The sequence below is a fragment of the Barbus barbus genome, assembly GCF_936440315.1.
Source record: "Barbus barbus genome assembly, chromosome: 25".
In the NCBI taxonomy this organism is placed as follows: Eukaryota; Metazoa; Chordata; class Actinopteri; order Cypriniformes; family Cyprinidae; genus Barbus; species Barbus barbus.
In genome coordinates this window covers 24,676,287-24,693,877 of record NC_136753.1, presented here as the reverse complement: position 1 = coordinate 24,693,877, position 17,591 = coordinate 24,676,287, and the positions used below count along the sequence as shown (strand labels likewise).

Genomic DNA, 17,591 nt, shown 5'->3' with positions numbered 1-17,591 from the left:
GAAAACTTGGATGTCCTCGCTGCTAGCCCTGTCTGGCTTTGAAATTTGAAATTGATTGCTTTATCCGTGTATGTTTAAATTCAAAACCAGTTACAAAAAAGCTATATCCTGTAAATAAATCCTCCACCAGCAATCGATCATGTTCATTCATATCCACAACCACAGTCTAATGCATTTGTTAGAACACAAGGAAGTTTAATAAATAAGATTACATTCAAGTGAATCACAGTCTTACTGAGCTGCTGTGTGAACAATATTTACAGTACATTTCTATAAAATACTAATTAAGGAACACCGCTGGAACATCAAAACCACTGAAAAGTCACCAAAATATGAAAATGTCCTCATCATTTACTCACCCTCAAATCCAAATCAGTATGACTTCCAGCTAACTTATCTCTGAGATGCTCTTCTTCTATGAAGGAAGCACATTGTTGTCAAGCTTCATGAACGCACCATAAAAGTCCATTCAAGCACAACACTACAGGAAATTCAAAAGTCTTGAAAAGCCATTCAGTATAGCTTTTAAGCTGTTATTTAATGTAACTCCTGTAGTCCCTGTGCATGGCTGCAAAAGAATATAACACCAAGTTATTCTTTAAAACCTTTAATCCCATTGATATGTGATCCTCCAATGGCATGACAATCAAATGGGTTTGGAAGAACATAAAAGTGAGTAAATTATCACAATTTTCACTTTTGGGTGAACTGTTCCTCCTAAAAAAAGAAAATAAGTTATTTCTTCTCTCTCTCTCTCTCTCTCTCTCTCTCTCTCTCTCTCTCTCTCTCTCACGCACACACACACAGAGAGAGAGAGAGAGGGAGAGAGAGAGAGATTCACATACATTATGAAAGAGTGCTAATTCTGAATTTATATTTGTTACTGTAAAGTGTGGTTCGTAACTTCATATGATACTAGGATAAAATGTGCTGACTTGGTAAAAGTTACACAAAAGACATAGTGAACAAATCATATGCTGTATTTCATTACAGTGTATTTATCTGAACTCCCTGTTCAAATTCTGAAATGACCAGGGGCTTTTTGGTTATTCAGATGTTCTCTATATTTTTTTTCCTGAATGCTTAATCTGAGAACATAAAGCCTGAAATTATAACTGACTGTTTTGCATCAGATTTCAAACAATTTGGGAGTTTTAACACTTGGCAGGAGAAACATAACTCACACAAGTGTCATACAATCCTTACTTCTGTGAGTATCCCTCCATTATCTCCACTTTTATTTATACATACAGACTTCAGTTCATCCAAAAAAAAAAAAATTGTGATAAAATGTGCATTTTCTGCTTTTGTTTTAGACAGAAGAATTACAGCATGCACGTTTGGAATGATGTAAGGGTGAATATATTATACTTTAAAAGGAATAGTTCACCCAAAAATGAAAATTTGCACAAACTTTACTCTCCCTCAGATGACCAAAGATGTTGATGAGTGGACTGGAGTGGTGTGGATTACTTGTGGATTATTGTGATGTTTTGATCAGCTGTTTGGACTCTTATTCTGACGGCACCCATTCACCCATTGGTGAGAAAGTGATATAATGCAAAATTTCCACAAATCTATTCCGATGAAGAAACAAACTCATCTTCATCTTGGATGGCCTGACGGTGAGTAAATTATCAGCAAATTTTCCTTTTTGGGTGAACTGTTAATTTAAGCATACACATATAAATGACTCCCACGGCCCTACAGAGAATAAGCGGTTTGTAGAAGAGATGGATGTAAATACCTCCTGTATCAAAGACAGAAGAGGATTGGAGATTATCTATGTCTAACATATCTGAGGTCTGCACCACACCTGTAAAAATCATATGAAATGATTCCTTAGCTTATTTTATCTTATTGTTCTGTCCATGACGGTAATAAGAACTGCACGTATTCCAACTTTCTCTCATGTAGTAGAGGACTGCGTCACACTCTTCTGGCTGCTGGTGCTCCTCATTGCACCCGTGCCTGAATGGCTCTTAGATCTCCATTGCCTCTTACAGCCGCAGTGTGAGGCCATAAGACAGCGCTGCATGAGATCCCGGAACAGATGACCAGCGAAAAACATGTAGATCCAGGGGTTACAGCAGCTATTGAGACTGGCCAGAAGCATCGCAATAATGAACGCCATAGCTATTAGAGACAAGACATAAAAAACGTTACTGACATGCAGGTTATATGACTATTAAACACAATGATTATATATCTATGCACTGTCCACACTATGCCTAGATAGATAGACAGACAGACAGACAGACAGACAGATAGATTTTTTCTTTTTTAGGCAGGTCTATTGTTATGTTTACTATTATGTTAATAATAATAATAAAAAAAGATGTCTAAAGAGTAAACCTTTTAATACAGTTTCTTAGATAAATATTTCTCAAGAGGAATAAAAAAAAAAACAGGATCCTACAATAATTCTTCATAAGGTTTCATAATACAATTGGCCAGTAAATTGAAATGTTTAGGCAACTTTAACTATGGTCATTTAAATCTATGTATTCATTGCACAGCTGATGTTCTGAAAATCCTCATTGAAACAGAGACAGCAGATGCGAGTTCCTGTCGGTTCAAGATGTGCAGACGGAGTCATTTTCCAAAAAAAAAAAAAAAAAAAACAACCTTAACGACAAGAGCTGGAGCTGCCTCCTAGATCAACCTCTGTCTCTAAAATAAGAATGAAATAAGGTTACATGATGGACTGATGATGTTCCTAGGTATATTAAAAGAATTGTTCATGAAATGAAACTGGCCCATTTTGCAGCTTGAAATCATGGTCACTATGACCTGTCATTAGGGAAAAGAGTTGCATGCAGATTGTTGATAAAAACAATTTTGTTTTCCACAGGAAAAAAAAAAAAAACAGATTTTAAAAGACATAAGAAATTATAAAATGTTCATTATTGAATGAACTGCTTGACATAAGATTTTAATATCTAATTTGATCTCTATTGTCCTTCCAATGCTGAAACTCCAATTATATTGAATTTGATTATTTCAAACTTATCGCTCTAATATATTAGATTATTGTGTTTCAGCTATGATAGTCATTATATTATATTTTTCATAAGATTAAAGTCCAGACTGTGGGAAGTCTCTCATTTGTTTGATTAAACAGGGTTTGAAATATTTGTACTATTTACTTGTAAATAAAAAGTTTAAGACCACTAGTGAAAATTTTGCATTTATTGTGCATTTCTATCATCCATTCCTAAATAATAATAAAAAAAATATATAAATCATTTTTTCTAGGTTTTAAGTTCAAAATAAATGTTGAATCCAAATTGTCAGTGTGGTCTCAGCCCACTGTATACACATTTAGCATTTATCTTGATGAAGTAACTTTAATTGCATCCCTTTTATTGTGGAGGAGTAATAATGAGCAGGGGTGGGAAAGGAAATGTGTAGCAGATGGATTCCTTGCAGTTGTCTTCATTTGGGCCTTGTGGGTTTGATAACAGCACAGGACCACCTCACAAATTATGTTATGAAATTACACGGAAATGACACTCCTTAGGATCAAGCCAGGATAAAGAGGAACTGTTTAATGTCATGCTACATGTACTTTACCAAAACTACCTGAGGGTGTCTGAACCGCTATTCAGACTCTCTTTTCCATCTGTCTATGTCTGTATTTCACTCTGAGAAATGTTTTTGGGTTTATGCAATAATCAGTACAATTTTATCTATGGCTAGATTCAGGTATCTTAAATTACACAAGACTCTTCTAAACAAATTGTTTTATTGTCATATAATAGATTTCTCATGCTCTTTTAAACTCATAGACCAGAAAGTTACATAACCTGCAGATTACATGGACATACATTGTTTTTATTACTGTTTGAGGGTATGATCAGTGCCTGCCTTCATGCGCCAACAAAAGTATCCTAGGGTTCCAAATATCCACAGACTTGCCAGTTGTTTTTGCATTTTTTAAAGTGTGTAATAATTTGGGGACATTGCGTGTGGTGTTTTACTAGTGATACAACAATGCATTTCATTAAAAATGTTTATGCACTTAAATACACGTTATGGCATATTCATCTACAAATCTTTAACATCATGTATTACCTTCTCTTGGAGCCATTGGATCCCAGGCGGACCACATCTGAACGAAGAAAAACGGCGTCCAGCATATGATATAAGCCAGGACAATGACAAACGTCATTTTCACCGTCCTGATCTTAGCTTTGGAGATCAGCTTGACGCTGCTGACGCGGGAGAGCGCGGTGCGCTTGGCTGGCCGCGGGGTCAAGGAAAGGAACTGGTCGCGCCGGGTCTTCAGCTTAAAGTTTTGCCATATTTTATAACTTATAAGTCCATAACAAACGCTTAAAATAGCTACAGGAATGATGTAGATTGTGAGACTAATCCAAGTCACGTAAGCCTTTGCGCCCCAGGGCTGAACAAAATCCCCCCAGCAGTCAAACACCCCGTCGCCCACCTCTCTGAGGGAGAAGATGTACACCTGTGGCAAACTGAAGAGCAGGCTTATAATCCAAGAGGCCAGCACGAAAAAACGGTCCTTTCGACGGCGCAGGGATAGCAGAGGCTGCCATATGGCCAAACATCTGTCGATAGACATCAGCACGAGCATGTAGGTGGATGCAAACATGCCAACCACCTGTAGGTACTTCACCAGGCGGCACAAAAAGTCTGGTCCATAAAAGCGAAAGGTGATGTCCCAGATAAGTTGGGGGAGAACTTGAAAAACCGCCACCACCAGGTCAGCAATGCTCAAGTGTTTCATAAAATAGTACATCCGCGACTGACTGTGTTTGCTCGTCTGGATAGCCACAAGGACGCACAGGTTGCCGGCGAGCGCCAGCAGCAGAATCAACACCAGGACGGTTACTTCGACTTTCGCCACTTCTTCGTTGCGCTTCAGAGGGTTTACGGTTTGGTTCAACCCTCTGCTGTCGTTTCCCTTGCTTGAATTTGCCCAGGAGTCGTTGAAGGGCCAGAAATTCGTTTCTCTCGGCAGGTTCTCCATTGTGCGTAAAATGCGCTTCCGAGCGCGCTGCTGTGGCGGCACTCACGCGCTATAGCCTATATCGTTACACATGTATGAAAATATTCCGTTATGATGTGCATTTAGCACAATATGTTGATGATAAAAATTAGGTCCCGTTTACTGCAAAATAAAAATAAAAGAATTAAGACGGGGTTTTTTTTCTTTCGTTTCAGTAATTTTCAAAACGCATTTTTTTGAGGTTCGTCCTGCGCAATCGATACAAATCACTGGTTTGTATGTGATATATTTGCAATATGAAAAGTTATAATAACACCAGTGTTCACGTTTTTTTCAATGTTCTCACTGATTAGGAACTGTTGCTATGGTTACCTCATCATCGCTCGCGTCTATTATGCCCCCTGACTAACTTTCTTGGTTAATGAAATATTTGAAACCCCAATGAAAAATTACATATTTGTAAACAGTATACTTAATTAAAAAAAAACAGATATTAACCGTGTTTAGTTGTAATTTTAACAGGAAATACCAATACCACTTGACTATGCATTAACTGTTCATTAAAATATTCAAAATATTCATACTATTGTGACAATTAGTTTAAAAACACTTACCCTAAATGTATTTCAAGCGAGATCCATTCTGATGTCTTGGGTCTGAAATGAAGTGAAACGTATCACTGATGTATAGCGTTGACTTTCTCCAACGAGTGCTCGAATACAGCAGCTCTGTCTGCACAAATCTCAAAGCGAACACAGATAAATGAGGTGCACTGGGTGGTTTTGTCCTGGCCTGCACTTACACATTTCTGCCACTGAGTGCCATGGTGCTGTGCTGGAATATCGAATGTATTTTACCATGATGATATTTATAGAAACAATCAACAGATAATGTGCGGCCCAGTAGGAGAGACAGGGTCTAGCTCCACATTCCCATTGTGGCAACTTACCCTAGATACTGTGACAACATGCCCCAATAGCAGGTTCAGTGTGTCAAACTTATTTTCTTAAGCAATAATGGTGGAAAACTTCAAAAGCTTTTTTAAAGATATGTACCTACGCAGAAACCAATTTTCTAAAATATAAATGAATAAATAATAAAAATAGCCAACACTTTGTTTCTCCATTGTGCAGTGAATGGGTGCCGTCAGAATGAGAGTCCAAACACAGCTCCTGATTCAGACAAGACTTAGACTTAAGAACAGAGGACTCATATTTTAGCCAGAAACAGCGGTTTGAAGTTAAAGACATCTTAATGATAAATTTGTTTATTACAAAGATGCAGCTTTTTACTTGACAAGATGTTAATTAATGGACTGGAGTTCTGTGGATTACTTTTGGATTATTGTAATGTTTTGATCAGCTGTTTGGACTCTCATGCTGATGGCACCCATTCACTGCAGAGAATCCATTGGTGAGCAAGTGATGTAATGCTAAATTTCTCCAAATCTATTCAGATAAAGAAACAAAATAATCTACAGCTTGGATGGCCTAAGAGTTAGTGAATTAATGGAATCCTGCCCCATACACTTTGTGCCCTGTCAGGTGGAGTCTGCCATCTGAAAATAAATCTGTGTTAGATTGCATGGACTGAGAGAAGTGTTGCACTTTCCATTGTTTACTTTGCCACAGCCAGTTTGGCCACTGATAAAAATTTCTAACCATTCATACATATTGACTAAAATATTTCTGCTGGACAAACCCAAACCAAGATGGACAGTCAAGTTTTTTATTGACATCTGGTTGATTTGGTTTCCACTGCAAAGATGATCAGCTGAATTTAAAAACAGGGACAAAAAATGGCCTGAGAAACATGGCTGGTTGGGTTACTGGAGCAAAAAAAAAATGCAACTACCTTACAATTATTTACCATAGTCTCAGAAGCAGAACATTGTTTTAGCACTGAGAAAACAAATTCAGAGTTCACACCCAAACAGTTTCTTTCCTGAAGAATGGAGGATGTATATGTAGAGGATAACTCTGTATGCTTTTGTCTGGAATGCACAGGAATCCACAAAATAAACTTTCTTTATTTTTTCATGTAAGTTAGTGAAATTACAAATACAATTATACATAACCAATTCAAGCAATTTCAATTAATTATGAGTTACACTGAGAATAGTAATTACGATGTCACTCTCGCTATGAGCCTTGACAAGGAGAACACATATAATTAAAGCTACTGATTAGAGCTACCTATGATTGCAGCATCATCCTGAGTACCCTGTTGAAAAGACCAGGTTAGACCAGCATGAATTTCCAACATGATGATAATGTTTTACAAGGAAGTAAACTGATTAAAAAGGCTGTTGCATGGGAACCCCAACATTTAAAACTCAACACATGCTGGTCACCAGCTATGTACTGTGTTTTCCACAAGGTATCTTCAATGTACAGTTAAAGGAAACTAGCTGACTCAAAACAACTCTGTTTTGGTCAGGAGAGAGCTTTAACACTGTTTAAATATTATATTCGAACACACTATTTCTTGATAACTGCTTTCCACTGATGTCAAAATGACAAAAGAACTGCAGTAGTGCTAATGTGGCACTGAAAGCAGGCAGTCTGAGAGGGCAGCGGCAGCAGCATAAAAATAAACCCACAAGCTACAGAGAGGCTACAAGTGCATGAATATAAATAAATACAGATAGAACATAGAGACATGCTGAAAATGTAAAACTGAATTTAAAGGGATCTTTCACTGAAAAATAAAAATTCTTTCATTTACTCAACCACAAGCTGTTCCAAACTTGTATGAGTTTCTTCTGCTGAACACGAATGAAGAATACAGTTGATGGTAGCCATTGACTTCCATATTTTTTTCCCATGCTATGGAAGTCAATGGCTACCGTCAACTGTTTGGTTACCAACATTCTTCAAAATATCTTTTTCTGTTCAACAGAAGATAAAAACTCACAGGTTTGCAATAACTTGATGGTGACTAAATAATTACAAAATGTTTATTTTTGTTTGAGATATCCACTTAATGTTATTTACGAGACTAAATTATATTTATGCTTTTATATTACAATCTTTATATTTAATTGTGAATCAACCAGCTTGCCAGTAATAAATAAAATCACATGCATTGCTTACTAGGTTGTGATTTGAAATTATAATAAAATAATTACACATTTTAAAATATATTAAAAATAAAAGTTATAAGTTTTAATAATATTTCATAATATTACTATTTTAATGTATTTTTGATCCAATAAATGCAAGAGATTTCTTTTGAAAATATATATTTAAATAAAATCTTATCAAAACTGCCTTGAACAGTGTATTTTGCTGATGAATTTAGACAAATGACCGCTGATTTTTTGCTACAATTAAAATTATCTCAGTGAATCATGTGCTACCAAATCCTTGACCCCCTACACATTTTCCCCTCTATTTGAAAATAAATTGATGCTTGAAAAGAACAGAACTACTTAAAGTAAAATACTAAACAAACCACTTCTACCTTGACATTCAGATTATGTAAAACATGACATGATGTGTTAAATCATTTTGACTAAGGCTTTTAATGCTTAGAAAAATAGCAGACAAAATTTAATAGGATTTTCTCATCAAGCTGATGAGAAAAATAGTTTTGTTTACACAGGTTAACACCAAGATTTATAGGGACTGTTAGTCTAAATCTTCTTGTACTGCAATCAGGGTTTGCCCTAAGCGAAAGCAGTTTGGGAAAACCACATGTCTCAGAGGAAAAAGATTGTTCCTGTAGATAAAGATTCTGGAAAAAAGATTCTGCAATAGTGCAGCAGATGTGAACCATTCTGCACGTCTGTCCCTTTCTTATCCCCACAGCTTCACATGTCAAAACCAGATTTAATAAAATTTGAATATTTGTCAAATGGAGCAATTTGGGTTTTTAATGCTCCATCTCTATAAATGGATACAAATGCAATCCCAGATGCAGAGAACTAATGGTGTATATTCCTGTTTCAGAGTTGTTTGTTGCTGTAGAGAGTGAATACTAATCAATGTAATGTTGGGTACATGCTGCGCTCAATCCACTGCACCTACAAAAAGAAAATAGACAGGACAAGACGACAACACATAATTACACCTGTGTGACTATAATCTACTGAGTCCTTTAGGTTCCTGATAACCATAATTTCGTAGGACCTAAAGTAGCAAACACATACAAGAGATGAAAGACACAATGCCAGTGATTTTCAAAGATCATACTGCTGCAAGCCTTGATGATTCAGTTCAGTACATTTCTATCAATGAATCTGTCATCATCTGATCCAAAATGGTTTGGTACAGCTTGTATCTCACATGTGAATGAGACTCACTTCAAAACATTGCAAGAACATGGCAAGAACATCAGTGACCAATCACAATGTAGGCAACATGTCTTTCAGTCACTATAAGATCTAATTCAAAGCCAAACAGTTTTCCCGCAGGAAGGAGCTCTCATCACCTGAACTATACCTGCATAAAAACAGCTGCACTTTGATCATTAGAAATCCTTTGTATATTCAGCACCTGCATAGAGGATCATTCACATACATCCAGACATCCAACAGGCTATATGTGACCCTGGACCACAAAACCAGTCATAAGGGTACATTTTTCGAAACTGAGATTTATACATCATCTGAAAGATGAATAAATAATATTTCCATTGATGTATGGTTTGTTAGGACAGGACAATATTTGGCCGAGATACAACTATTTGAAAATCTTGAATCTGAGGGTGCAAAAAAAGGGGAAAGGGGAAAGGGGAAAGGGGAAGTGGTGTGTGGCCAAGTATGGTGAACCATACTCAGAACTTGTGCTCTGCATTTAACCCATCCAAGTGTACACACAGTAGTGAACATACACCCAGAGCAGTGGGCAACCAATGCTCCGAATCTAAATATTGAGAAAATCGCCTTTAAAGTTGTCCAAATTAAGTTATTATCAATGCATATTATTATTCCAAAATTAAGTTTTGATATATTTACAGTAGGAAATTTACAAAATATCTACATGGAACATGATCTTTATTTAATATCCTAGTGATTTTTGTCATAAAAGAAAAATCAATAATTTTGACTCATACAATGTATTTTTGGCTATTGCTACAAATATACCCCAGCGACTTAAGACTGGTTTTGTGCTCCAGGGTCACATATGCCTACATATGTGACAATGCTGACATGTACATTGAAAACCAAAAAGTACCTGGACACATTAAAATATGAATTAGCCTTAAAGGGTCAGTTCACCCAAAAATGAAAATTAGCCCATGATTTACTTAATGGGGTGGTGATGGTGCAGTGGATAAGACACATGCCTTTGGTGTGAGAGACCCGGGTTCGAATCCACTGTGAGACACCAATGTGTCCCTGAGCAAAACACTTAACCCCCTATAGTTGCTCCAGAGGCGTGCGACCTCTGACATATATAGCAATTGTAAGTCGCTTTGGATAAAAGCGTCAGCTAAATGAATAAATGTAAGTTTACTCACCCTCAAGGTGTATATTATTATTTTTTTCAGACGCATATGCATAAATCCTACGTCATCCACCCAGAATGGCTTGCACATATGACAGTTAGCGGAAGTGAGAGAAGATTGTTTATAATGTTTTAAATATGGATATTTTTCTTACAAAAACACATCGATTCGCTACAGGAGGGCTTTATTCACCCCCCCCCCCCCCCCCTCACTGGCCATAAAAGCTGTTAAATCACAATAACTTAAAGAGAAAACATCTAACCTGGCGCTGAACACTCTGTGAAAAGAACATATGCCTGATTAAATTAGATTTTTTAATTTTCTGAAGAATCTTGACTAATGCAGGGCGTCAATATGCAATTTCTAAGGTGTTCTTGTTGTTATTGCTATGTGTTTGCTAGAGCTTTTCATACTAGAAAACATCAAAAACAGCCCATCCGCAAGTATTTGTGATTTTCCGGTCCCTAGATATATGGTTTGTGTCCTTCCCTGGGATCAGGTTAAAAATCCAACCTGATAAGAGTAAAGCATGAATGTCCACTCCTAATCCTAACCATCAGTGGGATGTCCTCTACAAAAATGTATGAATGAAATTGCACAAATTAGGCACCAATTTGCCAAAATATAAAATATTAACGAACTGCCATGAGAGCGTGCTGTAAAAATCATCAGCGATTCTCTCCTCAATAAGCTGCATGATTTGAAATATTATTAATGTAGGCAGCATGATCGGTGAGGGAGCAGTTACACACCAAACTTTAATACTAAAAATAAGGGGCTTTGAAATATCTCAAGCAAGCACCACTAATGACAGCAATAAAGCCCACTGAATTTTCAAAATCAAAGCAATCAGAGTCTGTGGTCTGTATCCTGCTGGGCCAAATCTGTTCTTCATTGTCCCTTTTAGCTCTGGTTTTTGTCTGTGCTTGCGAGATTATTAAAAGAAAAAACATCAGGAATGAAATTTTACCAAGCTAGGGTGATTAAACTACACAATATGTCATGGGAAAAGTGTCATGCATTCATCATATTTGAGAAACTCTGCTGAAGCTGGACAGGACAGATCCATCTGGGCCTCATTGCATGCATGTGGATTTCTGTTTGGGGTTTGAGGAGGCATCTGGTGTGTTCTGTTTTAGATTGTACAGTATGTACATCACTGTCACAAAGCTACTGGATCAAGTAATGTGAAAGCAAGAACAACTAAGCATACCCATTCCTACATTTTAGGGTGAACATTTTGGTTTATATATTAGGCCCCTATATATTTTTTGAGATTTGTAAAAGTTCAAAAAAATGGCAAAAAAATAAATAATATAAAATAAACTATATAAATGAGACATCTTTTAACATACTTTAATATACTTACTATTAATATAAATGCTCTTCTAAACTTTTCATTCATCAAACAAATCCTGGAAAAAAATAAAAAACTTAAGCAGGACTGTTTTTAACATTGGTAATAATAAAAATGCCTCTTAAGAACTAAATCAGCATATTAGAATGGTTTCTGAAGGATTACGTGGCACTGAAGACTGGAGTAATGATGCTGAATATTCAGCTTCAGCTTTGCCATCACATGAATAAATTATATTTTAAAATATATTTGTCACAGAATGGCCTGTCTCCAGCGTCATCACAATCACTTTCACCTGCACCTGCTTACTAATCACCCGCACCTCATCACCACCATCATCAGTCCAACCACATAAAAGCACTCACCTCCATTCACCCAGTGTCCGATCTCGTTCCAGCAACGTGGACCCTCTCCCTACGCGGTCCAGCAACGTGGGCTCTCCCCCGATAATCTCCAGCCGTTGAGTATTACCTCTGCATTCCTTACCTGTCGAAACTTACCTCCTGTTCTCTTCCTCGTTGTCTTCCCCGTCTCCAGACCGTCCTGTGTGTCTTTGGATAACCCTGTGTTTCCTGTGTTCCACATCACCGCCTCGTCCAGCACCTGAAGACACCAAAGACACTTTAGAAGCACTAATCATCACCTGCAAGACATCTCAAGTTCACGACTCACCTCACCATTCACACTCCCCACTCATCCTGTAAAAATAAACCTCTCCTCTTTTGCACCTACCTCCGTGTTGGGCATTTTATGTTACAATATTCAAATAGAAAAGAGTTAGAATTTATATTATACAGTTATATATAGTGTTTTTGATCATATGCATAAATGCAGCCTTTGTGTGCATAAGAGACTTCTTTTCAAAAATGTCAAAACAAAATACAAAGCTCACCAATCCTGAACTTTTTAGTAGTAAGTCTATACATCTTTTACAGACACGCTTGTGTTTAACTGAATGAGCTTCGCAGATGATATATCCAGAAAGAAGGAATGAGGAGAATTTGACTTTCCAAAAACATTTTAGATCATCTTCATAATCCTGATTCTGGTTTAAATTGTTTTTACTGTTGCTCTACAAATCATAAATCAGTCAGTTAGATAAACGTACAGTAAAATCAGCCAGCAAAACCCAACAAACTACCTGAAAAGAGAAACATTTATACTTGAAAAAGCTTGTGGAAGCCCCATGATAAATTTTATTTTGAGAAATGAAGTCTCTGATTGAGTGTAATGCACAGATCTGAAGCAGAAACACATACTGTGCTTATTGGATTAAGCTTGGCAGAGACCGTTCGATGTGTGTGAGAGTTCAACTAATGCACCAGAGCTGTGTTGACGTGCGAGTGAGCAGTAAAAGCAGTAGATGGTGTCCACGTGCAGACTTTCACACCTGTGTCCTTCCATCCACAATTATGCACATTCTCCTAGCAACAGGACAATCAGCTTCTATTTTCCTATAATGGATAGTACATTTTAGTCACTCTTTTTTTCTCTTCCCACAATATATAAAAAACACAATGCTCCTTGTAAATACCAAAGTACGAGTCAAAATGCAATTACTGAATCAGAGCTGCAAGATTTTTATGGTAATGTTTGCCCTTCCTAATTAGAATCGCGCTATTGTTACAGACAGCTCTTGGGTGACTCATAGAACTCAAGATATTTAATATATACTTCATTTTGTGGTACAAATCACAGCTATGTCGACAATCCAACACAGATTTATGCGCTTTTATGTTTTTTCAGAAAACAAGCATACAGCCATTCCATAAATTAACAAAATCTCTTTTCCATTCAGTTTCTCCAAGTAAATGTCTGGCATAAGAGTGCATTTGTAATATTAATACTGTAGCGATGCATTTCTGTGGCACATCTGTGCTACTTATTTTCACCTGGTCGACATTCTTTTCGATTTGTTGAGAGAAGAAACATGAGCAGCCACTAGCATTTGCTCAGAGTAATGGTGGACAGTCATCTCATCTGGCCATCTTAAGTGCTGTAATCTGTTAAAGATCCATAAATGTGTTTCCTAACTCACAGGAATAGGTAACAGCCTGACCTTTTGCAAATGCTATCTGTAGCTGCAGGTAATACTTTCCAAAGAAGTGGGGTTTAAAAATAAATATGTACATATAGACAGAGAGAGAGAAAGAGTGAATTTGGTTACAAATTGAAACATATTAATATTATTTGTTTGCATTATTTTTAAATAATGTAATAAATAATACAGTGCATTTCTGATTGTTGCCACTAGAGAGGCAGAAAACACCATACACCTTTAAAGGGGTCATATGATACGATTTCTAGTTTTCCTTTCCTTTAGTTTGTTATGTAGCTGTTTGTGCATGTATAAGATCTGCAGAGTTACAAAGCTCAAAGTCTCCCACAAAAGGATTTATTCTATCTAAAAGAGAAAGCTGATCTAGACCGGGCTAAAGCGCCTCATTAAAACACGCCCCCACATGTCTACGTCACGATGTGGAAATATTTGCGTCATATGACCCCTTTAAAGCAGAGTTTTCTTCACTGTTTTCTTTCTGGCCTTTTGTTTATGGCGAGATTGATTTGTCCAGCAAAGCCATCTGACTTTCATACCCTTAGTATGATGGTTGAGAACCCAAAAGGTCAGCAGAAATTATATGGGTAGGCAATCTAAACTATAATATTGGGAAGAAGCACATGAAATATGGCTCTACTGTGGTCAACACTCCTTAAATCCAACAAAAACTTTATTTAAAGTTTAAGTATAAACTTTGAGTTAGTCAACGTCTGGCTAATACACAAAACTGGCTAGAGACCAGATGCGAAGCTGAGCGCTGTCACCTGAATAAAATCAGACTTCACTTTGATTATTAAAAGCTTTGATGTCCTCATACCACAGGCCTCCAATTAGATTTCAGGCCACTTTTTTAGTTGGTATTACAGAAACAATGAGACATGAAATCATCCTCTTTATTTCCTGCCAAGTATCTCAAATGAAAATCCATTCTGATCCTCTCATTCTTGCCTACAGAGACATTAAACCAATCTTCTTGGAGACATCATTTGAGATTTGCAGCAGACATTTAGACAGACAGACTTCAAACAGTGACAACACTTTCTAGCAGTTAAATGTATTGGAGAGGAAAATGAAGAAGTGTGTTTTTCTGTCACAGTTTAACAATGACAGAAGTAATATATCTTCATAATAGAGAGTGGAAGATGTGAACGAATGATGCCAAACAGCAAAAGACAAACTGAGAGTCATACTGCACCAGACGAAAATGAAATGAGGAAAGATAGAGGAAAGCATTTGTAGTTGTTGCAAATACTGATTTGAAGTTTATTAGATGTGATTCAGGTCCCTCCTTAAATTTTAAGACCAATTATAAGCACAATTGCTCAGAAACGTAATAGCTTGGCCTCTCATCAAACATAATTTGAGATATCATATCACAAACAATGCATGCACCAAAGCACTATTTCAAACTAACAAAGGATTTTAATAGAGTATCATTCAATGTTAAAGTCACAAATTCCTACATTTCACGTCCCTCATTGTCTCCACAGACCATGCATTGCTGGTGCTTTAATCATAAACAACAAAGCAGTTGATTGATTTTAGACCTAAAAAGGAAGTAAAAGCTCATATACATTTAGCACCTGTGCAGGGGTGCGTTTCCCAAAAGCATCATTAGTTAACTATGGTCGTTAGTTTCATTGAACTCTATTGGTAATGACGGAACTTGCGACCATAATTGTTTTTGGGAAACGCACCCCAGTTCAAGACTGAAATTTGCCATACTGATCTGACTACTCCCTGCCATGAACAGACTGTTCCTTGGAGAGCTCCCAAGCTTTTCTATTGCGCAAACAATTAAAATCAGAAAGACTTCTGAAGGCGTTCTGAGAATCTGCTTATTTGCTGTAACCTGATAGACTGGTACAGGACAATGTGTGGGAACTGATAAGAGAAGAAATTCAAGGCCAAGCCCAGGTTGCAAATTACCTCAGTTTACCGTTTTGGAATTAGAAATATATATTTTCAAATAAAGTAACATTGTAGTTTTCCAGAACTGAAAATGTACTGTCCCTCAGGCCATCCAATTTGGGTTTCTAAACTGGCAGAGATTTAGAGAAATTTAGCATTACATCACTTGCTCAGATCCTCTGCAGTAAATGGGTGCCGTCAGAATGAGAGTTCAAACAGTTGTGTGTTGAAAAGCTACATGTTTGTTACAAACAAACCCATCAGTAAGACTTTTTTAACTTCAAACTAATGGTCATGTGGGTTACTTGTGGATGTTGTCTTTATCAGCTGTTTGGAAAACGGCTGTTTTGGAAATCAGCTGTTTATGCCTTAGAAAGGTTTGGCAAAAGCTTGTTTGGACTCAATCTGACGGCACCCATTCAAATGATGTAATGTTTTACAGAATTTACACCTGTATTTAGCGCTGTCCTCATGTAACCCAAGATGAGGCACAGAGGTAAAATGGAAAACTATAAAAATCCCACCCAGAAGCTACTCATTCCAGATTGTTTACATAAGCGTTGAAGGGCAGAGGATAAATTGCCCCATTTGAACTTGATACATAAATATTTTGAAGCTCTACAATGGATAAAGTCAGAGATGGTTGTTGAGACCTGCTGGAGCCTGGGAAATACATCGTGGCAGATGAAGGCTTCACCACCAAGGGGATTTTTTTCCAGTGGTAGAGCAATACTTATAGATTTAAAAGAACCCCACAGTGTACTGAAGATTCATAGAATAAACAGCCAAGATGAGGTTCATTGAATAAGGGTTAATTTTGTGTCTAATTATACTTTACAGTAAAGGAAAACTCATCTTTACCCATCTAAGTTCATTGTGCGCACATAAAGCGGAAAAAGAATCATTTGCCACTGTGATATCTTCACTACCAAACATGGTGCATTTGTATAAGCGAGCCTTTTTTGTTCAACGTAAATTCAATCCACACTCAAATCACTCTTGATAAGTATAACAAATCAGTCATGTCGCTGCCATCTGCCAGTGGGATTTTGGTCACGGTGGTCTGACGATTTACACTGTTGAAGAGATGCGTCAAAAGATCTGATTGATATGTGTGTTTGGATTCAGGGCCAACTTTAAACTTTTTAAAAGTTGTGTAAAACATCTTTGTCATAATCACATTTGATTTATGCAATTTATCAATTAGATTGGCAAAAGCCAGTTTGATGACTCACTCTGCCAGATGAGACATGCTTCTCAGAGTCAGCTAAGAGTGAGATGAAGCCAAACTTACTTCAACAGAAGGCATTTCTGATAGCTCTGGTTCAATTACAAGTGAAAAATGTTACCTGGAAACCAAACAACACTTGGATGGCTAGTAATGTGTGCTAGCATTAGACATCAGAAAATGTTGCTAGAATTTGGTGTAATTTTTAAATATAAAGGCTGAAATAGTATTTTCTGTTAAAATGTACTCAATCTTTTACAGCTTCGAAACCCTTTTTCTTTTATTTATATTTAACTGCTACCCATGAGACTACAGGGTAAAATAAAATAAAATAAAGTCCTGGCACAGAGCACGACGCATTAATCAGCCTCTTAATCTATGTTAGGGGAAAGATTTTCAAAACTTGCATGCTCTTCCCAAATGAAATACAGTATTTTTCTTCCCATTCTCTACTGTACTCCTCCCATGATCTTTTTCATCTTTTGGGCTTAGTGACACACCCATTTTTACTTTCATTTTTGGCTGAAAGACAAAATCTGTGTTAACTAATATGATGCACTGCATTAAGATTGGATATACAGACTCCAGTCTAACAATTATTACT

The 17,591-nt window shown here is 36.9% G+C and overlaps 1 protein-coding gene across 1 annotated transcript; it reads right to left on the bottom strand.

Moving 5' to 3' along the window:
* Positions 1 to 171: 171 nt before the first annotated feature.
* On the bottom strand, positions 172 to 5,778 carry LOC306844536 (isotocin receptor-like). The gene is made up of 3 exons (XM_079376753.1): positions 5,593 to 5,778; positions 4,078 to 5,140; positions 172 to 2,136 (listed from the first exon to the last, which is right to left on the bottom strand). Exons 2-3 carry the CDS (start codon positions 4,997 to 4,999, stop codon positions 1,910 to 1,912), a joined length of 1,149 nt encoding a protein of 382 aa, XP_079232879.1. The 5' UTR covers positions 5,000 to 5,140; positions 5,593 to 5,778; the 3' UTR covers positions 172 to 1,909.
* Positions 5,779 to 17,591: the final 11,813 nt, after the last annotated feature.

What these genes read in the sequence shown, in the direction of transcription:
- LOC306844536 (XM_079376753.1), bottom strand. Translation starts at nt 4,999, where the DNA reads ATGGAGAACCTGCCGAGAGAAACGAATTTCTGGCCCTTCAACGACTCC. An exon ending in TCCAATGGCTCCAAGAGAAG is followed by an intron (nt 2,137 to 4,077) that starts GTAATACATGAT and finishes TGTCTCTAATAG; the next exon opens with CTATGGCGTTCATTATTGCG.